The 22,216-nt window shown below is 65.4% G+C and overlaps 1 protein-coding gene across 7 annotated transcripts; it reads left to right on the forward strand.

Moving 5' to 3' along the window:
* The first annotated feature begins 1,017 nt into the window (after positions 1-1,017).
* TSPAN32 (tetraspanin 32) lies at positions 1,018-21,072 on the forward strand. 7 transcript variants are annotated; one of them, XM_027532458.1, is made up of 9 exons: positions 1,018-4,227; positions 5,209-5,323; positions 6,022-6,119; positions 11,445-11,519; positions 17,211-17,312; positions 17,759-17,845; positions 19,131-19,214; positions 19,396-19,466; positions 19,864-20,160. In XM_027532458.1, the coding sequence occupies exons 1-9, from the start codon at positions 4,162-4,164 to the stop codon at positions 20,060-20,062; spliced, it is 897 nt and encodes a 298-aa protein (XP_027388259.1). In that variant the 5' UTR covers positions 1,018-4,161; the 3' UTR covers positions 20,063-20,160. The 7 variants fall into 7 exon arrangements, with proteins under 7 accessions (XP_027388259.1, XP_027388257.1, XP_027388260.1 ...); XM_027532459.1 differs by lacking the exon at positions 17,759-17,845 and having other exon boundaries at positions 1,021-4,227; positions 19,864-21,072; XM_027532462.1 differs by lacking the exons at positions 17,759-17,845; positions 19,131-19,214 and having other exon boundaries at positions 1,021-4,227.
* The last annotated feature ends 1,144 nt before the right edge of the window (positions 21,073-22,216 follow it).

A 22,216-nucleotide genomic window follows, 5' to 3' on the forward strand; every position in this document is an offset into this window, starting at 1 on the left:
CTGCCATGAAGTGATGTAAATGTTAAAACACACACACACACAGAAGCAGAGGACCTGGGCATCAGGCATCTTCTTAAGCAGCAGAAAGGGCCAGATATGGGCCTCAAAGTGCCCCAGACACGCCCTGGGCCCCTCGAGGGTCACTAGGCAGCAGGCAGCCAGTTCTGTGGGATTTCTTTCCCACCCTCCAGCATGGCCCGTGGTTACACAGTGTCTGAATGACTGCCACTTCCTGCTCACAGGACCCGACCAGCAAGATGTCATCGAGGTAATGGGCCAGCATGACACCCTGTGGAGGGAAAGCTGTTCAGGAGCCCCAGAGCTCACACGGCTGACCAGATGTAAGATATCCGGGAAGAAAACCTTCCCCAGGAGACGCTGCCCAGGGCGCACACGTCTGGACAGCTGCAACAACGTCAGAATCAGGCCGAAGGTCAGAGAGAAAGCCAGAGACTGAACTTGGGGTCCTTCTCAGCCCTCAGACCTGCCCTAGGAGGATGGCAGAGCCCCACACTCCACGCTGCAGGGAGGCATTGTGCTCACGGCTGGCCCGGAGCTCCTTCCTGGGTGGGGGCGCCGTGGCACCAGCCCGTGAGGCCGAACATCGCCTCTGATGGAGAAGGAGGAGGGATGTCTCCCTCGGGGCAGCTGTTACGAAGCCGGGCAGAGGCTGCCACCTCCTCGCCCAGGGAAGTTGCCTCGTGGTAGGAGCGGCCTGCTTCATGGCTAACACCCCCACTCGGATTCCCAGAGGCCATTGCCCTGGTAAACTGAGGCGGGCGGCAGACAGAAGACAGGAGCAAGGGGCCAAGTACTGAAGCCACAACTGCGTGAGAGGGTGTGAGAGGGAAGAAGGGAGCGAGGGGGGAGGAGGGAGGACAGATGGGCAGGTGAGCAGGCGGACAGGTCAGCAGGGGCACAGGTGGGCAGGTAGATAAGGGGACGGGGGATAGGTGGGCAGGTCAGCAGGGGGACAGGTGGGCAGGGGGACTCGTGGGCGGGGGACAGGTGGGCAGGTAGATAAGGGGACAGGGGGACAGTGACATCACCGAGTCCGTGAACATCTTGGTGACAAGCAGTTAGTGAAGTGGGGCTCTGCCAGGCCTGGGGCCAAGAGTTCAAGCCCCGGTAAGTGGACCGGCAGAGCCAACCCCAAGGAGCCTGGTCCCCTCTGCGCCCTGAGACGGGGGGGGGCAGCTAACACCACGTTCTTAAATAAACTCTATCTGAGGGTAGTCTAGACTCACAAAGGAGAGCCAACCAGAGCCTGGTCCCCTCTGTGCCCTGAGACGGGGGGGCAGCTAACACCACGTTCTTAAATAAACTCTATCTGAGGGTAGTCTAGATCCACAAAGGAGCTGCAAAGGTAAGTTCACCGATACCACCGCGCCCCTGCTGCTGCTGCTGCGGCTAAGTCGCTCCAATCGTGTCCGACTGTGTGCAACCCCACAGACGGCCCACCAGGCTCCCCCGTCCACGCCTACCGCCTCCCAATACCAGCATCTGAGCAGCGTGCAGGGTGTCGGTCACAGCGGTTCACTTCCCAGGACTCCGCTGTTACTGACTAGAGCCCACACGACACTCAGCTTTCGCTAGTCCTTGCCTGCTCGCTCTTTTCTGTACTGCGCCCCATCCCAGGACCCACACCCATTGGTCGTCACATCTCCTTGGGCTCCTCTGGGACATGACAGTTTCGATGACCTTGGCCGTGTGGGGGTCAGGGGTACAGGAGGACACCCCTCTGCTGGGGTTTGCCGGGTGTCTGTGCTGCAGTCAGACCAGGGCTGTGCATTTGGGCAGGAAGATGCAGGAGTGAAGCGCCTGCCCGTCGCGGCCCATGGACACAGCCCGCGATCGCCTGGCTGAGGGGCGCTTGCCGGAGCCCGAGGAGGGGCCGGAAGGAGGTGCTCCCCACCAACAGGGGAGAATCCACACACGTTCCTTGGGATTCTCCTGCACAGGCAGTCTCCCTCCCCTCCCACTGGTGTGTTCATCCTTCCGCTGGGCCAGCACGTATTGCGGATGTCTGTTTAACATCGTGGGTTGTCATCAATCTGTTATTTATTCTGTTGCTCAAAGCATCCCAGCCATGGCCATGGGGAGCTCTGTCAGTCGGCTCCCCTGACAAAACAGCTTTCTATTAATCGAGTAATTATTAGATGAGGGCAGGAAGAGGGAGAAACAAGAAGGTCACTGGCCAGCAAAGACCGTTACACAGACGCACGTATGCACCAGCAGACATGCGCACACACTTGCACACCTGCGCACACACACCCCCCGTGGACACAGACAGGAGCGGCCTGGGCAGCTCACGGCGGGACCCTTGGCACAGGGTCCGTGCAGGGTGGGGGTCTATCCCCCAGCCCAGCGCCTCCGAGAGAAGCTGCTGCTTTCTGCACCCTGCTGGCTCCCACGAGCCTGCCCTGCCCTCAGGAGGGGTGGCCGCCCTGGGTGCCAGAGGGGACAGGCGAGGGGCTGAGGGTCAGGGAGCTGGGCGAGGCCAGCACTTCCCCTCCAGATGTCATTTCCTGTCTCTGACTGGCTGTCAGAGCCGGAGGGAGTGGAAACAGGCTTCCTGGGGCAGGTGTGGACGGCTCCCCATGTGGGCCAGGCTCCCTGCCCAGGCAGCGGGCCCAGGGCAAGGGGGCCTCAATCAGAGGCTTGGACTTGAGGGGGTCTGAGCCGCGCTCAGTCCCCAGCAGCCCAGTCCCCAAGGAAGCCTCGTTCTTGCCCACAGAGGGGCTGATGTGGGGAAACATGCAGGGTCGGCACTCGGCAGGCCAGATCAAGGAGCCAGCTCTGACCTCTGGGAAAAGGTCAGGACATCTGCTTCCAAGTCAGAGGCAGACAGTTCCAGAAGTGAGGCCAGCACGGTGGTGACTGGCTCGTCTCTGCAGGAGGGCGGGTCCAGGCGGCCAGCCCCAGCCCACGGCCCGACTCCCACCCCTATCCAGGACTTCCACTCCCGCTGGCCCCTCAGGCTGCAGCTTGGCTTCACCAGCTCAAGGCACAGGCTGGGATGTTGGGGGCCCCCTCCTGCCCCTGTGGACACGAGGCAGGATTCCTGGCGCCAAGGGGCAGCTGAGGGCACAGGGGTAGATGAGGGGTCCTGGCTGCCCCTGCTCTGAACAGGGAGAGGAAGGAGGTGGCAGAGCTGCCGGCTAGCACAGGCCGCACTCTGCTGGCTTCTAGAAGGCCAAGGTCTCACCGCAGACACGGTGACAGCTGTCTGGGCACCTGTCCTCCCCAGCTGAGGCCCCCGAGCGCCCTGAGGACCCACATGATGAGATGTGGAAGAGGGGTGATTTCAGCACGAGAGGGGAGCTGTGCCCAGGCAGCCCTGGAGGACCGCAGCGGGGGACCCCGCTGGCCCAGCTGGCCCAGAAGGGACCCAGACTGGGGGCTCACCACGTGCCTCCCCCCCGGCTGCACTGGGTCCAGCCGCCCACGAGCACAGCCCCAGGGTCACATCAGGAGGTTTAATCACAGATTCGTGTTCCGACAGAGCCTCAATGTGGGTGCAGAGAGGGGCCCAGCCCCCTCCCCCTGCACACTCCGCTCTAAATTACTCATCTGTGCCGCTGAAGCATCGAAAATCAAGTGGCTTTTTGGAAAATTTTGATGTCACAGAACATTTCGAAAGATGTTTCGTAAGACAGTGTTTCGATAGAGAAGTTTATACACAGCCTCTCTCCCAAAGTCCTGCAAGGACAGCAGCCCGAGGCAGGACTCACGGGGGTCCAGCCTCTGCTTGCACACTCCCAGGATGGGAAGCTCACCCCCACCCAGGCGCCCTCTATCACCCGCCCACTTCCTCCCAGGGTCCTCCAAGGCCCTGCCAGGAGCAGGGCGCACCCCTCAGGGAGGCCTCGTTTATCTGCTCGTGTCCTGGGGGCCTGGGCCAGGGGAGGGGCTGCAGGGGGGCGGAAGCTGGCCTTGCCCCGCTCCCCTTCCTCCCTGCCCTTTTTCTGGGGCACCCAGAGGCTCAGTTCCTGGGTATGCTGACAGGCAGATGGGTGACCAACCTAACCCAGCTCCTTGTGGGGAACTGTGGTCTGAGGTCCCCGCCCAGCTGGAAACCAAAACCACAGAGGGAGGGGAGGGGAGGAGAGGAGAGGGTGGGGAGGGGAGTGGAGAGCAGAGGAGAGCAGACGGACCTCCATGGAGCCTTGCAGTCGAGTCAGGGTGGCCAAATGCCAGATGCTGGCCACCAGCCTCTTTGTTCTGGTAAGAGGCAGGCTGGGCAGGACGCGGCGGGGGTGGGGTGCGCCGTGCTCCTGGGTCTCCAGAACTGTGGGTCCTCCCCCTAACACACACACCTGCCTTCCCGCCCCCGTGAGCGTGCACCTGGGGTCCTGGGGGCAAAGTCTCGGCGGCGAAAGGTGCCCCCTGAGCAGTGTGCATCCTCCTGCTGGGCAGCAAGGGGCCTGCTGGAGGCCTGAGGGCCTTGGGTGGCTGGGGAACTGGGGTCGGAGAGGGGTCCCCCAGGGGTGCGGGCTGGGGGCTGGCCTCCTGCCCTTGGAGGTGCTCTCACAGAGAGGGGGAGCTGAGAGGACTGGGGGTGTCCACCCTCAGACGGAACCACCGGAGGTTCTGGGCCCTTGGAGGCGCAGGATAGTGAGTGTCGTGCTGGCAAGGGGGGTGTGAGCGTGAGTCTGTGTGGTGTGTGTGGTGGCGTCTGTGTGTGTGATGGGGCATCTGTGTGTGATGGGGTGTCTGTGCATGTAGTGGGGTGTCTGTGATGGGGTATCTGTGTGTGATGGGGTATGTGTGTGTGTGATGGGGTATCTGTGTGTGATGGGGTATCTGTGTGTGATGGGGTATCTGTGTGTGTGATGGGGTATCTGTGTGTGTAGCGGGGTGTCTGTGATGGGGCATCTTTGTGTGTGATAGGGTGTCTGTGTGTGTGATGGAGTATCTGTGTGTGATGGGTGGTGTGTGTGTGTGGTGTGGTGTCTGTGATGGGATGTCTGTGTGTGACGGTGTGGGGGTAGCTGTCTGCAGCAAAGACACCCCTGAGGCCACCCCCAGAACACCTGGAAGCCCTGAAGCTGACCCTGTCCCATGAGACCAGGATGCGGAGACAGGTGGGGCAGTCGGTGCCCAGCCCTGCAGCTGACCCTGTCTCATGAGACCAGGATGCTGGAGACGGCTGGTGGGGGTCGGTGCCCAGCCCCGCGCCTACCAGCTGTACGTGCCTGCCTGCAGCTCCTGGGCTCCGCCATGGCCGCCACAGCCGCGCTCAGCTACTTTGGGCCCCACTTCACTGTCATCGGCCCCGTGTCCGCAGACAGGACCACCTATGAGGCCTTGCACCACTGGGGTGAGTGATGCTGTGGGCAGCCATTGCTGGGGAGGGGCTTCAGAAGCAAAGGCAGCTGGGGAGGAGCCCTGGGCTGGGGTGAGGACTGCTGAGAGAAGCTGGGCTGGGACAGGCAGCGGGGTCAGAGGCAGGAGGGGCTGCCCTGAGGTCCCAGCTCCCCCCGCAGAGCCTAGGTCTGCCTGGATCTTCCCTGGGCCTCTAGGGCAGCGTGGGTATGTCGGGAGGTAGGAAGGGGTGCTCACCCCCAATGAGGCCTTGAACAGCTCACAGAGATGGCATCCTATCCCCCCAACCCCACCCCTGGGGGTCTTGGCCTCAGGAGAGACCACGAGAGGCTGAGGAGGGCAGATGTGGTGAAAGCCGAGGCTGGCGGGGTTACCATGGTCCTAGCCCCAGGCCTCCCGTGTTTATCTCGAGCCCCAAACCCCAGAGCCCCGGGAGCAGGAAGCCTGGGGCTGGGCCTGGACTGATAAGATTACCAGCCTGTCAGCTGGGCCTGGGGGCAGGGACGGGCTTCTGACGGCCCCCAGGGGAGGGGAGAGGGGACGGGTGGGAGGGGCAGCGCAGGAAGGTGGGGGCACATCCCTGCTGAGGAGACGAGGCCCCTTCAGGGCCCCCGGGAGCCCAGCAGCCCCGAGTCCATTCTTGCGCACCCAGGACCCCTGCCTGGGCACCCTGACGCCTCTCTCTACCCCCAGCCTTCTCCGCTGGAATTGCCCTGGCTGCACTCCTGACCCTGGGGGCCATGCTGAGCGCCGCAGCCACTGTGAGAGGGGCCGGGGGCCTCATGGCTGCGGTGAGTGCCCCAAGCTGGGGGCTGAGGGAGCCCACCTCACCCCTGTGTCCCTAAGGAAAGCAAAGCCCAAGGGGTGTGGGACGGCCAAGACCCCCTCACCCGGGAGTCAGGACCCCCCACCCAGGAGTCAGGACCCCTCCACCCAGAACAGTTGCAAACCCCCGACCTGGGAGTCAGGACCCCCTCACCCAGGACAGTTGGAATTCCCCACCCCGGAGTCAGGACCCCTCCACCTGGGACAGTAGGAACCCCCCACCTGGGAGTCAGGATACCCCCCAACCCAGGACAGTCAGAACCCCCCACCCAGGACCCCCCACCTGGGAGTCAGGACCCCTCCGCCCAGAACAGTCGGAAACCTGCACCCAGGAGTCAGGACCCCCCTCAACCTGGGAGTCAGGACCCCCCCACCCAAGACAGTCGGAACCCCCCACCCAGGACAGTCGGAACCCCCCACCCAGGACCCCCCATCCGGGAGTCAGGACCTCTCCACCTGGGAGTCAGGACCTCCCCACCCGGGAGTCAGGACCCCTCCACCCAGGAGTCAGGACCCCTCAACCAGGGACAGTCGGGACCCTTCCACCCGGGAATCAGGACCCCCCCAACCTGGGAGTCAGGACCCCTCCACCAGGGACAGTCGGAGCCCCCCCACCTGGAGTCAGGACCCCTCCACCCGGGAGTCAGGACCCCTCCACCCAGGAGTCAGGACCCCTCAACCAGGGACAGTCGGGACCCCTCCACCCGGGTCAGGACCCCTCCACCCGGGAGTCAGGACCTCCCCACCTGGGAGTCAGGACCCCTCCACCCGGGAATCAAGAGCCCCCCACCCAGGACAGTCGGAACCCCCCACCCAGCACCCCCCACCTGGGAGTCAGTACCCCTCAGCCAGGGACAGTTGGGACCCCTCCACCCGGGAGTCAGGACCCCTCCACCTGGGAGTCAGGACCCCTCCATCCGGGAGTCAGGACCCCCCCACCCAGGAGTCAGGACCCCTCAACCACCCAGGAGTCAGGACCCCTCAACCAGGGACAGTCGGGACCCCTCCACCCGGGTCAGGACCCCTCCACCCGGGAGTCAGGACCCCCCACCTGGGAGCCAGGACCCCTCCACCCGGGACAGTCAGAACCCCCTACCTGGGATTCAGGACCCCTCCACCCAGGAGTCGGGACCCCTCAACTTGGGACAGTTGGAACCCCCCCACCTGGGAGTCAGGACCCCTCCACCCGGAGGAGTCAGGACCCCTCAACCTGGGACAGTCGGAACCCTCTACCCGGGAGTCAGGACCCCTCCACCTGGGACATTTGGGACCCCCTCCACCCAGGAGAGTCAGGACTCTTACCCAGGACAGCCAGGACCCCTGCACCTGGGCACCCTTCCCCAGGGGTGGTGTGACGGGCGTTCTACCTCACCCCCATCATCCACTGGGGCTTTGAAAGGCAGCATCGGCCCTCCCAGCCTTGGGTGCTGGTCCGAGGCCCGAGACGGTCTGGTTCTGTGACACAGGAAGCTCTGGGAACACAGTTCGGATGAATTCCACCCTTTAGGACGAGGCCAGGCCCGATCGGTTCGCCCATAGGTCAGGACTGGCCGTGGCCCCTAGACCCCGGGCTCCTCCCGAGCTGCATGCCCTCCGTGGCAGCTGCCAGCGGTGGGGCTCCCTCCCCTGCCCTGATCTCGCCCCTTGCAGGGGCCCTTGCTGCCCCCATACCTGCTCCTCCAAGTGGCCTGTCCTGCTGCACCTACCAGCCCCGCCTCCCCAAGGACTGTGGTGTCCGCTGTGGGCTCAAGCTGCCGTCTCTTGCCTGAACTAGGGCCTCAGCTCCTGGCTGGTGCCCCGTGGTGTCAGCTGCACCCCCAGTCCCTCTCAGGCTCCCCGAAACACCAAGTCTAGCCTTCCTGGGCCTCCAAGGGTCCCTGCGGTGCCCACTTTCTGGCTTCCAGCCCTCTGCGCCTGCAGACCCCACCCCTACCCTGGGAGCAGTTCATGAGGCGGCCCCCCCGGGAGCTCCTGCTGGGGGCTGTTTCCCCAGGTGTACTCTGAAGCTGACAACCCTGGGCTCCCTGGCAGCCTTCTGGGTCCCCACGGCTGGCAGGGGTCTCGGCCAGTGGTGTCAGCAAATGTGTTGAGTGACTCCTGGGTTACAGACACCTCCAAGGCCAGGTAGCTCAGTCGGTAAAGAATCTGCCTGCAGTGCAGGAGACCCAGGTTTGATCCCTGGGTCGGGAAGATCCCCTGGAGGAGGAAATGGCAACCCACTCCAGTATCTTTGCCTGCAAAATCCCATGGACAGAGGAGCCTGGTGGGCTGCAGTCCATGGGGTCGCAGAGTCGGACACGACTGAGCCACACACCAAGGCCGGGGCAGTCACGTCCCAGAGCCGGGCCCGGGGCCTGGTGTGCTAGAGGCCCATCTGGCAGCTGGGTCGCAACCAGGACCCCACAGGAGCGTGGGCAGTGCTACCAACTTGGCCTGTATGGTCCGGTTGGGCAGGGGAGGAAGGGAGGCCCCAGGGGCATCCGACCAGGCAAGTGGACTGTCCCGTCGGAGGGGAGCCCTAAGGCCTGGGGCTGCCACAGGGGCTCACTGCTGGAGGTCAAGGCTGCCGGCAGCGGGGCCAGACCCGGAGGTCCCGGCGGCGACAGTCTGCCGCGTCCGCCGCCAGGGGGCGCCATGGTGTTAGGCGCAAATCTGCGGCCTGAAGCTGCTTCTGCCGAAGGCTCCAGTTGGCCAGGGTCTTCCCAGCTCCCCCGACCACCGCGCTCTGCGCCCTGCTCTGGGGCAGGGACCCGGGAGCACCAGGGCCTCGGTTCTGCTTCCCTGCCAGGGACGCGGCTTGGGCCCCACGACTGGCCTCCTGCTGCACCCCAGCCTCCCGTGGGCCCCCAGCACTGCCCCCGGAGGGGTGAGGGGGAGCAGGGGGCCGGGGGACCCCATCCCGCGCCCGCCCGGTGAGCAGGGCCCATGTGTGCACCCCGGGGTGCGGTGTTGTGTCTGGCCTCTGTGTGTGTCAGGAGCGTGCGAGCCCCCGGGAGGGCTAGGAGAGGGCGATCTTTCCCGTCCTGCCCCGCATCTTCCTGCTGCTCCCCCTTCCTGCCCCCGCCCCCTCCCAAACCAGCCTCGCACACAGGAAATGCGCGGCTGAGAGCAGGGCTGGCCGCTGCGCCAAGGAGGCCATTTGGATTTATTTATGTTGCTGTTTAGAATCAGCAGAGAGGGCGGCAGGCATGGGGCCCACCGCACCCAGTGCCTCAGCGCACAGGCGGCCCGTGTGCCACCCAGGACCCTTCGTGCAAGGCGAACGGGTGGGCGGGCGGGCCGGAGTGATGCTCCCTCTCCTGGGGAATGGAACAGTTCCTGGAAAATGCTAGTCCCTTGAGCTGGCTCCGGGCCTCCAGCCTGGGAGGCAGCGCTGGGCAATGGCTTCCAGATGGGGAAAGGGGCCCTTGGCCAGCCTGGGGGCGGGAGGAGGAGGAGCGGGAGGAATAGAAGAGGGAGGAGGAGGGAGGGGAGGAGGAGGGAGGGGAGGAGGGAAGAGAGGGAAGGGAGGAGGGGAGGAGGGAAGAGAGGGAAGGGAGGAGGGGAGGAGGGAAGAGAGGGAAGGGAGGAGGGGAGGAGGGAAGAGAGGGAAGGGAGGAGGGGAGGAGGGAAGAGAGGGAAGGGAGGAGGGAGGAGGGAAGAGAGGGAAGGGAGGAGGGGAGGAGGGAAGAGAGGGAAGGGAGGAGGGGAGGAGGGAAGAGAGGGAAGGGAGGAGGGAGAAGAGGAGAGGGAAGTGAGGAGGAAGGGGAGGAGGGAGAAGGAAGAGAGGGAGGGGGAGGAGGGAGAAGAGGGAAGGGAGGAGGGGGAGGGAGGAGGGGAAGGGGAGGAGGGAGAGGAAAGAGAGGAGGAGGGGGAGGAGGGAGGGGAGGAAGAGGCATCCTAGAGCCATCTGGAGACTGAGGCCTGGTGGACCCCTGGGAAGGCAGGAGAAAACGTGGGGTGGAAGCTGGTGGGCCTCCTACCCCTGAGCGGAGCTGGAGGTCCCTGCCCCTGCATGGAGTCTGGGAGCCGGTGGGCTGGCCCCCCATCTCCTGGTTGCAGCCCCTCCACCAAGTGTGGAACAGAACAGTCTTCTTCGCCCCGTCCAGCCCGGGCACTGTCAGCGTGTCTGTCTGCACCTGCGTGTCCCTCCATGCTGGCCACGGACCCTGTGCTGGCCGTGGACTCTCTGGTGTCACCCCAGTAAGACCCTGGGTTGGGAGAGCCTGGCCACACCGGCCCCAGGCAGCAGACAGTCCCGCTCCCGGGAAGGAGCGATACCGGACTCCAGACCCCTGGGCCAGGTGGTCAGCAGGCGGACTGACTGTCCAGAGCTCCCGGAGGAGGCTCAGCCTGAATGGGAGCATCCCCAGCACGAAGTGACCAGTCAGACTACAGTGGGGGACGTCCCAGGGGCAGCCTGGGGTGAGCCTCTGAAATGACCCACAAAAGAGCTTTGGGGACATTTGTGTGTTTTCGGGGGAGGGGACAAACACTCGTCAGCTTCAGAACCCCCATGAGAGAAAGGGTCCACCAAAGCCCGAGGCCCAGGCATGGGCAGGAGGTGGACAGGCCCGCTGGGTCCTGGGGAGCACACCGGTGGGAAGAAGAGCACCTCCGCTGGGAGTCACCCCATCTCAGGGTGGCCACTGGGCCATGCTCTTGGCTAGAACCCCAGCTCCTGAACCTCTGGGAGGCCTGTTTCAGAAAACCAAGCAAAACCAGCTGTCGCTTCTGGAAAAGGCCCTTCCTATCCAAGCGATTCCCTGATGGCTCAGTCAGTAAAGAGTCTACCTGCAATGCAGGAGACCCGGGTTTGATCCCTGGGTCAGGAAGATCCCCTGGAGGAGGGCATGGCAACCCACTCCAGTATTCTTGGCTGGAGACTCCCACGGACAGAGGAGCCTGGCGGGCGCCAGTCCATGGGGTCACAGAGTCGGACACGACTGAGTGACTAAGCACAGCACTTCCAAGTGCAGCCAACATCCCCAAGCCGCCCCTCCAGGCCAGGCCACTTGAAAGGGGGCACTTGTTCTGAATCTGACTCTCAGGCTCAGGGAAGGTTTGCCCGGCCCTTCTGGGGTTGGTGCCTTTCCTGGCCGCAGGCACAGAGGGCTGCCTCATCCGGGGGCCTGACCGCCGCCTCCCTGGGGTCCTGGGAAGCCAAAGCCAGCCGTGGGGGCCTCCTGAGAAGGGCCTAGCGAGGCCTGGGAGCCAGCGTGCCCGCCGCCCCAGGTCTGCCTGTGGCAGGGGGAGCCGCCAGGCCGCAGCGGGGCCTGGACTCAGGGTGCCTCCTCCCCTGCCCCTCCCAGGCCTTCCTGAGCTTTGCCCTGGTGTTCTGCGCCCTCGTACAGGCGGCCTTCTGGAGGGCCCACAGCCCCACTCAGGTAAGCGCGGCCCCGCCACGCAGGGGAGGCCCTGCTCCCTCTCTCCTGTGGCCCCCGGGGGAGGCAGGCGGGTGTGGGGACCATGCTGGGGACACTCTTTGCCTGCGGGCCGGCCCTCTGCTAGGCTGAGAGCGGCAGCTCCTGGGGCAGGAAGGGGGCAGGCCCCCCCGGGGCCCGGAAGATGGCACCTGGGGGGTTGGTGGAAGGGAGCCTCCCAGGCCTGCAGGGTTGACTGGAGGGGTCGGCTCCAGAAAAACGCACCTTCGAGGACTGCACCCTGACGGGGGCCGGGCCTGGCCAGGAGAGAGGCCCGTTAGCAGCAGGGGCTGCGGGACAGGGGACAGGGTGTCCAGCGGTCCTTCAGGGCAGCCCTGACCTGCCTGCAGGCGGGCTGCCTGGTGACCTGCTCCTTCCATTGTCACCGGGGGCTGTTCCCAGGGATGTTCACTTTGGTGGTGACCGTGGCGATGGTGGGCGTGGGTCCCTTTGCGGGGGCGGGGGGGGGGTGCTCCGTTCTCCTCTCCTTCCTCCGTCCACCCACCCCTCCATCTCTGGGTGCTGCTGGTTCTGAGGGACCCCGGGGCGGCTCGAGGCTGGCAGGGAGGGAGGCCCCAGTTCTGAGATAACGCAGTCACGCGGGACGCCAGCCCCTGGACAATGGGGCTTGAGGCCTGCGGGCCCGGGTCTAGGGTGGGTGCCACCCCAGGGAGGAGGGCAGGACCATAGCTCGGGAGGGACCGCTCCCAAGTGACGGGGGGCGGGGACCGCCTGGCCTTCCAGAAATTCTGCCTGAACTCCAGGCCCTGAGACACAGCTGAAAGCCTGCCTGGGAAACGGGACTGGTCAAGTCCATGAGTGAAGCTGAGTCCTCCCAGACCAGGGCTCGGGGTCAAGGTCAGAACTTCTGTGGCCAGACAGAGGAAATGGGTGCCCAAGAGGTTCAGAGAGACGGGGGACGCAGCCCCAGATGGGCTTCTGTTTGCAGAGGCCAAGGCCTGGCGGGGCCAGGAGGGTCCGCAGTCTGTTGAGGAGGGGGCGCCGCTGGTCCATGTGGCCGATCCCAAGGGCAGAGCAGGGCTGGCCAGCACCCCCCGTGCCCTGTGCCTGTGGCCCTGACAGGCTCAGCTTCGCTCCCAGCCGAGCTGTGAGTCTGAAGGGCAGCCCCTGGGTGCCCCTCCCAAAGGGGCTTCTCTGTAGAGGCCTCCCCCCAGCCCCCAGGAGCGGACACAAGCCAGGCAGGAGAACCCAGGCCCAGGCTTCGCCTGAGGGAGCCCAGACCAGGCCAGACCCCAGAGCAGACCCTGGGGAGCCCAGCCCCACAGGCCCTGTCCAGACAGACTTTCCGAGACCCCGAGCGCGCCTTTCTCCTCTCTTTGGGCTTAAGATTCCCCTGCACTCCATAAGGACAAGCCCGGGGAGACCACGGCGAGTCCTGCTGGAGGACACTGGTGAGGGGAGCGGTTTAGTCTCTAAGTCGTGTCTGACTCTTGCGACTGTAACAAGCCGGCCTTCTCTGGCCACAGGATTTTCCAAGCAGGAATACTGGAGTGGGTTGCCATTTCCTTCTCCAGGTGGGGGGTCTTCCTGACCCAGGGATTGAACCCAGGTCTCCCACATTGCAGACAGATTCTTTATCGACTGAGCCACTAGGGAAGCCCTGGAGGATCCTGGGTTTCCAGGCAGGTAGGTGACCAGCGGCGTGTTTGACCGTGTATCAGGGATCCCAGCGGCCCTGGCCCCTGGTTGCACGGGCGCCCCAAGGTGTTCATGAAGCATGCAGGACAGCTGGGTCAGGAGACCAAGTTTGTGCTGTGCGTTTTCAGGCGTGTGGTTACCCACGCTAAAGCCCAGAGGGCTTCCCTGGTGACAGCGGGTAAGTCTGCCTGCAGTGCGGGAGAGCCGTGTTCGAGCCCTAGCTTGGGAAGATCCCCTGGAGAAGGAAATGGCAACCCACTCCAGGATTCTTGCCTGCACAATTCCATGCACAGTGGAGCCTGGTGGGCTGCAGTCCATGGGGTCACAAGAGTCGGACGCGACTGAGCGACTCACACTTTCACCCTCTCTCTTTACCCACTCTGGCCTGCCCTGCCTTATCCACAGCACCGGCCTGGTTCCCCTGTCCCCGCCCCGCCACCGCTGAACTTCTTGGAGTTGAGGGGGCATCCCCAGACCTTGCAGGGCGGTGCCATCCTCTTGGTCTGCAGATGGAGGGGCTCAGGCCCATGGGGGTGGGGAGGGGACCAGGTCACCCTGGCAGAGCCGGAGCAAGAGGGGCCACTGTCAGGGCTCTTAGACCTGAGTCAACGCCTCTTTTCCCGTAGCTGCCCAAAGATCACCCCAAACCGTTCACCACTATTCTGGAATCATCTGGGGTCACCCACCCCTGACCAGAGGGGAAAAGAGCATTCCTTCTGGTTCTTGGGGGGTCGGGGCCTGGAAAGGCAGCCTCGGCTCTCGGAGACCAGGGAGCACCGAGCCAGGCTGCTGGCCCCCCACCCAGGAGCTGCCGGGCCAGGCGAGGTCAGGGTCACCACACGGGTGGTCCCTGCCAAGACAGCTGCCAGGGTGCCCGGCCGGGCAGCTCCCCCGGGGCAGCTGCAGCCCCCTGTCTTGACTCTGACCCTGTGTGTTTACAGCTCCCAGATCAGGGCTGGCGGTTCTGCAGGGGCGGGGCCCACAGGCCGAAACCCTTCTGGGGCTCCCGCTCTGGGAAGGGGAAGGGGTGGAAGCAGACAGGACCCAGCTGGGCTTCCTCCCTGCACAGCCCCTGCCACCCCCGACAGAAATCATTCTGGTCTGGTCTGTGCTGCAGCTGGCCTTTGGGGTCCAGGGTTCAGGGCCCTGGCAGGCCCCAGTGGGGGCTGGGGCTTCCTCCCACACCTGAGTGGGCGCAGGGGGGCCTGGGTGGGGTCAGCCCTGCGTCCTGCGCTCTTGGGCGATCGGCCCACCTTCCTGGGCCTCCGTGTCCTCGTCTGTAAAGGAGTATGAAGACCTCCCCGTGTGCGGGAATGAATCAGCACAGGTGAAGGGACAAGCAGAACCCACTTGCAGCCGCTGAGCCCGGGTCTGACCTCCGTCACTCGCTCTCACGAGGGTGCGGGCCCCAGGTGGCAGGGGCCGAGGAGCCACCTGTCCTGTGCCCCCGACCCCGGGCACCTGGGGGCCCTTGGCATCGAGGCCAACCTGGGCCAGCAGATCCCTCTTTCCATGGGGTCCTCCTGGAGGCCGGAGCAGAGACCCTCAAAGGGCCGCGCTGTTTGCTCTAAGGGGTCTGTTCACCCCCATTTCTCCCCTGGCACCCCCTGAGAGATCCTGAAACATGGGGTCCAGATGGCCTGTCTACCTGAGGATGGCCTTGACTTCCAGTGGTCCCGAAGCCATCCCGCAGGCCCTGACCACTCCCTGCCCCCCTCTCCCGGCCCCTGGCCCCCCTCCCAGCCTCAGGCCCTGGTAGGTGCCCTGAAGCTTGGCAGGCATTCAGCAGGACTAGGCAGTCGTGCTGTGAATACAGAGCTTGAGGGCGCCTGAGAGCCGCTCTGCCCAGTCCCCAGACAGGCCTGCGGGCGATGAATTGCCAGGCCCCGCTTAATAATTCAGGCACGGATTGAGTGCGCGGTGCGTGAGCTGGGGAAAGGCTGCGCGTCCCCCAGCTCCAGGGCTGGGCCCCGCCCCTCGGGGCCACTCCCCGCCCCCACGGTCCAGTAGCCGCCAGAGCCGGCCCTGGGCCACCGGGGGCTGCTCCACACCACCTGCAGCTCCTACTGCCCCCGCCCCCCAGGCATCCCCCGCCAGGCAGGTTAGCAGACTATGGGAGGGTGGTCAGTGGTAAGATTGGGAGGGGTCCTCGTGGGGAGCTGGCCTGGCAGGGACGCCCCAGGCCCTTGGTTTGTATTCAGCAGCCCAGAAGCCCTGTCCTGAGGGGTGTCCCCCAGAGCCCTGGGATATCGGGCTTAAAGATTAGGGCGCCCTGCAGGGAGCACCCAAATCTTGGGATCCAAGGGCCTCTGAGACCTCCCAGCCCCCCATGAATTTCTCTCCTAAAGACACACAGGACCCCTGAGCCCGGGGATGGGGTCCGTCTGTGGAGCACCACCCACCCAGGCACCGGGCCTCAGGAGAGTCAGACGAGCCCCACATCCAGGCCAGGGGTCTCCGGCAGGGGTGTGGCTTTGTCGGATCCACCTCTTCACCTGGAGGAGGAGCTCATGGCCCCCACTTGGAAAGAGGAGCCCATGGCCCCCCTTTCTGGGGTCGGGAGCGGGTGGGGAGCTAGGAGGGGGAAGAACCCACAGCTCAGCCCCGGTGGGCGTGCCCCTCCAGCCAGTGTTCCTGGTAGCACTCAGAGGGGCCAGGGTCTCCCTGGGCCCTAGTGAGGGGTAGGGGGGGCTGGCCCCTGTCACGGCCTCCTGTACCCCTGACCCCAGGCTGGCTCTGCTCCCCCCACAGGCCCCCCCGAGACCTCCTCCCACAGAGACTAGGACAGCCCAGCCGGTCTCCACCCCCAGGAGAGGGCCCCCTCGCCAGGCCTCCTGCAGGGGTGGCCAGCCTGGCGCCTGGCCCCCCGCCCAGGACGCTGCCCACCTCCCCCTCGGGTAGTGAACAGAGCGGCCGGAGCATCTGCGAGGCTCGGAGATCTGGGTCTCACCAAGAGAGCAATGAGCTCGGAGCGCGATGTTGGGGGTGCAGATCCGCCTGTCCCTACAGGGGCACCAGGGCTTTGGGCAGCACTGGGCAAGAGCCCCCCCCCCCCCGCCCGCCGGCCCCCAAGTCCTCCAGGCTGGGAGTGGGGAAGCCGGGTCCTTTCCGGAGGGCGGGGTGAGTGGCCAGAGCAGGGTACCCCCGAGCACCCGCCCACCTATCCCAGCGGGCACACGACTCAGGGGCAGGAAGGGAAGGGAGGCTGGGCTCAGGGTCTCTGAGGCGGGGAAGGAGGGCAGGGGAGCTCAGAGGCCTTGCCTGTGCCAGACCAGTGACTCCAGCACAATCACCAAAGACTCCCTGGAGGAGGCAAGATTCCAGTCTGCCTCTGGCGAAGTAACTTGGCAAGGGGAGGGCACTTCAGAAGGCGCAGGAGGGGACGTTTAGCTGGGCAGATGGAAGGAGGCCTGGGGAAGGGGCACAGGGTGACGGCACAGCTGGCCAGGCCCTTTTGCTGCTCTTCTCTGTCGGCCTCAAGGGGCCTCATCAGCCCTGGGTGCCCATGGCCAGCCCTGGGCTTTTAGGCCTTGCCTGCACCCCAGCTGCCTGGGCCTTCTGGAATGTACCAGATGGTTCTGGGGGACGACCTGGACCATCCCTGTGAGCTGAACTCCGGCACGAGGCGGCTCCTGGCTGTCTCCCCCAGGCCCACCCTTCGCTCTCCCTCCCCACTGTCCATTTCCAGATCAACAGAAGCAGGTGGACACAGGCCAGGCCCTCCTCCCACCGTAAGACAAGAGCTGGTTTACCCTGCGGGACCCCAGGGCATGAGTGGCATCAACAACCATTCTTGGGGGGAAGTCCCCACAGCTGGAGCACGGGAACCCCTGTGACCAGCACCCGGGGGACGCAGGCCCTGCTCCTGGGGGGCCCGGTCCCAAGGAAGCAAGAGGAGGAGGCCGGTTGAGCGCCGCTCAGCACCTGAGGGTCGTCAGGGGGTCCGTCAGGGACGTGAGCTTCACCAGCACGACCTTCCCGCTGCCCTGTGTGCAGATGGAGGACGCCGTGCTGGATGCCTATGACCGGGCCTACGAGCGGGCGCTGAGGAGCGCATCCGGAAGTGGGCGGCAGGAGCTGGTGGCCATCCAGGACACGGTGAGCACGTGGGGGAGGTCTCCTCCAGCGCAGCTCTGAGCAGCCTGCCATCCAGAAAAGGGGCACAGGGGAGCAGTCCCCCAGAGCCAGCTGGCCAGGTGCGGAGCTGAGGGTCCTGGGTCACCGATTGCCACGGCGGGGCAAGGCGCAGGGCAGAGCGCGCCTGTCTTCCTCCGCCCTGGGAGGCCTGGCTTCTGAGTCCGTGGGGTCAGAGTGGAGTGTGAGAGCCCGTGTGCACACGTGAGCTTCCAGCTGGAGGTGGCACAGCCGGTCTCGGTGCCCGCAGGCTGGGCTGCTGGGAGCTGGGTGTCCCCTACAGAGCCAGCCTCCTGGCCCTGCGCCCCCGTGCTGGCTGGGGGAAGGGCGGGGGGAGGACGTCATGCCTCAGTTTCCCCTCTGCCCCTGGGGTTCTCAGAGCAGACCGCCTCCCTTTTCCGCTCCTGCAGTTCCGGTGTTGTGGCAAGAGCTCGCCCCTTGGGCTCCTGGGGGGCTTGGAAGCCGACCTGTGTCAGGGGGAGGAGGCTGCCAGACAGGTGAGGGGAGGGCTCGCCACCATCCCTGGGCTCTCAGCCCCAGAGCAGCGCACACCCACCCACTGGCCCCCCAGACCCTCCCAGGGAGGCGGCTGGCCTGGGCTGGGTTCACTTGACCCGGCTGGGCCCAGGTGCTCACTCCTTCGTACAGCTCCCAGCTTGAGGGACTGAGACCCTCCCGTCAGAACCGTCTAGAAGGGCAGGGGAAGGTAGGAGACCCAGGGGCTGAGCTGTGCGGAGCGCCCGCAGAGCGCGGTGGGCAGCTCTGCCTGTGCCGGGGACCCCGAAGCGGGAAGGACATTTCCTGGAAGGTCAGCCTGGGCCTGAATCTGGCCACGAGGGCGTCGGAGGCAGGGACAGTGGCCTCCCCTCACCCCCGCCCCCTGGCTCCCCTCCCCCACCAGTCAGGAACAAACTCACCCCATCTCTGGCAAGAGGCTCCTGGCCACCCTCCAAGAAACAGACAGGAGGATGCAAATGGCTGGAAGCCCAGCCCTGACGGAGCCAGCACAGTGCCCTGGGCCCTGGCGCTGGGGGGGAGGTGAGGGCAGTGGAGGGATGGGGGGTGGGAGGCCCCAGGTCCTCGCCTGCAAAGTGGGGGTGAAGGCCGGCTTCCTGCACCTTCTGAGGCAGGCGACATGGGAAACTGCGAAAGCCTTGTGGGGAGAGACCCCTGGGGGAGGGGGTGGGAGGGTGGACCCCAGTCGCATTCCAAGAGGAAGTGCAGCTGCAGGGGCGGGGATGAGAGCCTGTCAAAGGGATTCAGGGGCAGATGGATAGACAAACACCAAGCCGGCCTCCACCCCTGCCTGCCCGCAAACGCCAAGTCCTTCCCCGGAGCCGAACGCCACCTCTGAGTGGTTCAGAGTGGGGGGGGTCCCCTCCCTCTTCCCTGCAGACAGGGTGCCTTTGTGGGCGCCACGGCCTGGGGAGGCCGGGGAGGTTCAGACGCGGCAGGAACGCCCCTCCCTGTTAGCCAGTGCCCTCTCCTCACCCTCAGTGGGGTACCTGGGACTCAGCCTGCCCTGGAGGGGCAGACACATGGCCTAACACCCAGAGGCAGGCTCCGCTGGGCCTCTGGAGCCCCTCGTCCCCACAGAGACAGGTTCCATCCTGCTTGTCTTTGCCTGTTTTCAGTACCTGTCTGGAGCTCGGGGCAGTTGTCCTGGGACGGGTGGCACCCCTAGCCTGGGTCCCAGTGTCCGCTAGGGCCCCCCGCCCCTGCGGAGGTGCCGTGCCCGGGTCGGGAGGGGTGGTCCGGGCCCACACGCTGCCCTCTGCCCAGGACTGCCTGCGGGGGATCCAGAGCTTCCTGAGGGTGCACAGGAACATCGTCTCCACCCTGATCGGCCTGGGCCTCGCCTTCACGGTAGCTCTCACCACCCCCGCGGCCCCTACCCCCAGGGTCCTGGGGACCCGCAGGGCTCGCCCTGCACAGGGAGCAGGGAGGAGCAGGCCTGGGGGTGACAGGACCTCCTTGACCCCCTTCCCCGGGGGGCGGTGAGCCCCCAGAGCTGCTGGGACATGTGCTCTGTCCCCCCGCCCACCAGGTGTACGCAATGCTGCTTAGCTCCTTCATCTGGTTCACCATCCGCTTGGGCAGATACCCCGTGAGCCAACGGTAGGCCCACCCACCCCCCGCCCCCACCGCCACCTCCCCAGAAGGGTCCTAAGGGCCTGCAGGTGCGGGCAGGGGGCAGACAGCACCACCCCTTCCCGCTCCCAAGATCCCGCCTCTGCCCAGCTGTGGGGCCCCTGGACCGAGGGCCCAGGCCGACACCCTAGAGCAGGCCCTTGGGGGGCAGCAAGCACTCCGCCAGGCAGGCTCCGCCCCCTCCCCGCCCCCGCAGACACCCGGTCTCACAGCGGCGTCTCTGGGGCCCCCAGGACAGCCCCCTGCCTCCATCCATGCCGCAGGCTCCTCCACCGCTGACCCAGCCCCTCTGCTCTGGCCACCTGCCCGCCCTCCGGGCCCAGATCCCGGCCCCTCGCGTCCTCACTGTCCCTCTGCCCCTCAGGGCCCGCAACCACCCTCCCCAGGAGCCCAGAGTCTACAGATGCATCCGGGAGGGATCCCCGTCTCCGCGCCCGTCCAAAGCAGATGCTCCTGGGGGCCGTCTGAGTCCAAGCAGACGCTCGGGTCAGCTTCTGCTGCTCCAGGACACCCACCCGCCTACCCACGGGAGCGGAGAAGCTACGGTCTCGACTCGCATGTGACCCTCGTGGGAGGGGAGGAGCTGTTTCCCTCCACGTGGTGGGGGTCAGGGAAGAGGAGGCTTGACCAGACCAGCACCTCCATTGAAGCAGACGGGGGTTGGGGGAGCAGGGGTCAACTGCAGACTCTGGGGAGAGGCTGGGGGGTGAGAGTGCGGGCAGAGGGAATAGAGGGTGGGTTTGGCAGGGCTCCCTGGCCCCCCACTCCCAGGCTCTGGGGAGAAGGGAGGACCCACTGCAGGCTCAAGCAGACTGGAGGCAGTTCAGTTCTGCGCAGCGTCAGGACTGAGGCCCCACCCGTGTCGGCTGTCCACGGGCTGCTCGGCTCCGGAGACCACTTCCCCTCCTCACACGGCCCCCCATCCTCACATCGCAGGCAGGAGGGCTCCTGCTCCCCTCTGACCCTCCAAGCAGGACTATCTGCAGGCCCAGGTGACTAGGTGAGGGCCACCCGGGTGACTTCCCTGTTGTAAGGAGAAATCACTCGTGTAGTGATGCTGCGTGTACAGTCCCGGGGGTGCGTCTGAGAAATCCTGCCTGCTGCCGCCCCCGTGTCCGCCATCTGACCACCTGACGACTGGCATCCTCGGCTCAAGCCCCAGAGTCCTGGGCGGGACACCGGACTGGCCCAGCCCAGCTTGGGGGCCCCGCCGTAGCTGCCAAAGGAGAAGGAGACACGGCCCGTGGAGCTTCCACCAAGCGGGTGCGGCCCCGCCCCACCGAAACCGGCAGAGTCTGCTTCTTCCCCAGTGAGGAGCAGCGTCTGTGAGGTGCAGCCAAACGGGGACAAAGTGAACAACGCCCGCTGCCCGCAGTCACACACAGGCCGTAGTACACCTCCCAGAACAAGCAGCTCCCCAGGGACAGACGAGCAGCCTTGTGCCGGAAGCTCGTGGGCAGAAGTCTCGCGGTTCTGCGGTTCTGGGTTTGGTAACCGTCCAGGGCCTCTTGGGAGGTGTGTTCCTCTCCCAGTCTGTTCTTCTCATCTTACAAAATAAACTTTAAGGAAGGCACCAGCAGTGGTGGGAAGAAGAGGGAACAAGCTCGTATCAGGGACTTTCCTGGCAGTCGAGCGGTGTACGCTTGACGCTTCCACGGCAGGGGCCGTGCAGCATGGCGAAAACCGAAGAAGAAGAGAAGAGAAGGGGTGTGTCACGGTCAGAGTTCGTAGAATCGGATGTGAGAGTGCAGGAGAAGAGTCTGCGCCGGAAGCTGTGGCCGGCACCCTCTGCCATCAGGCTCGCCGCTCCCCTCCCACGCCCACCCGCTCCGAGCCCTCCCACCTGCTTCTCCTGCTGGCGAGCCCACTCTTCTTGGGGAGGGTGCTGGGAAGGAAGGCCTCCTCCCGGTGGTGACCTCTGCCATGCACCCTCATCACCCCCTCATCCCGCCCTCACTCAGGAGCAGGACCGCATTTCCTCTTGATCCCATCACCGTGGCCCCCTTCGGGGCCCCTTAATCCAGTGGCAAAGGAGCCCGGGTGGGCCAGGTGGGACCGCTCCCCCTTCCAGCTCAAGGTCACCACTGTTTTGTTCAAAGCATCCCTTTGCTGGGGCTGAAAACCAGGCGAGCAGGGCCCAACGGGGACGAGAGACAGAGCGTGTGTGAGCAGCCCGCTCATTCTAATCACAGGAAGCGGGCCCTCCCGCCGTGGCCTCCACCCCCGTGCATCCCGATTTGGGGGAGATGGCGGCGTTGACTAGCATGTCCTAAGGACACAGGGCCACGGTCACCCCACTGTCCCAGCCGTGGTCCTAAACGACGCCAAGGCCCCATCCCATGGGGTCTCCTCCTTGAGGAGCTGGGTATGGGGTGGCTCTCGGGGAGCCCAGGGCATCTCCGCTTGCCTTGCTCCTCTGGCTGTAAGGTCAGGTCCTTGCCCAGAAACAGGGATCCGGGAGGAACCAGCCCAGCAGCACGGCATTAAGTCGGTAAATAAGGGAAGGACGGGCGCGGGTGGGGGGCAATCCAAGTGCAGGGCCAGGGCCCGGCCGGTGGGAACCATCGCTGCCCTTCTCGTGAAGGGGGAGCCGGGTTCAGCAGTGTTTCAGCATGACCCGCCAGAGGGGACGCGACTTCTGGGGAGGCTGTGGGGGTAGTGTTTCCCGGGGAGGTTGGCACTGAACTGTGGACGCAGGAGAGTAGGCGGCCTCCCCC

This window comes from Bos indicus x Bos taurus, chromosome 29, assembly GCF_003369695.1.
Source record: "Bos indicus x Bos taurus breed Angus x Brahman F1 hybrid chromosome 29, Bos_hybrid_MaternalHap_v2.0, whole genome shotgun sequence".
In the NCBI taxonomy this organism is placed as follows: domain Eukaryota; kingdom Metazoa; phylum Chordata; class Mammalia; order Artiodactyla; family Bovidae; genus Bos; species Bos indicus x Bos taurus.

Excerpts from the sequence above, each read along its gene's own strand:
- TSPAN32 (XM_027532456.1), top strand. The coding sequence starts at position 4,162 with ATGGAGCCTTGCAGTCGAGTCAGGGTGGCCAAATGCCAGATGCTGGCC. Across the intron at positions 4,228-5,208 it reads CCACCAGCCTCTTTGTTCTG|CTCCTGGGCTCCGCCATGGC; the intron begins GTAAGAGGCAGG and ends GCCTGCCTGCAG. Across the intron at positions 6,120-11,444 it reads CCGGGGGCCTCATGGCTGCG|GCCTTCCTGAGCTTTGCCCT; the intron begins GTGAGTGCCCCA and ends TGCCCCTCCCAG.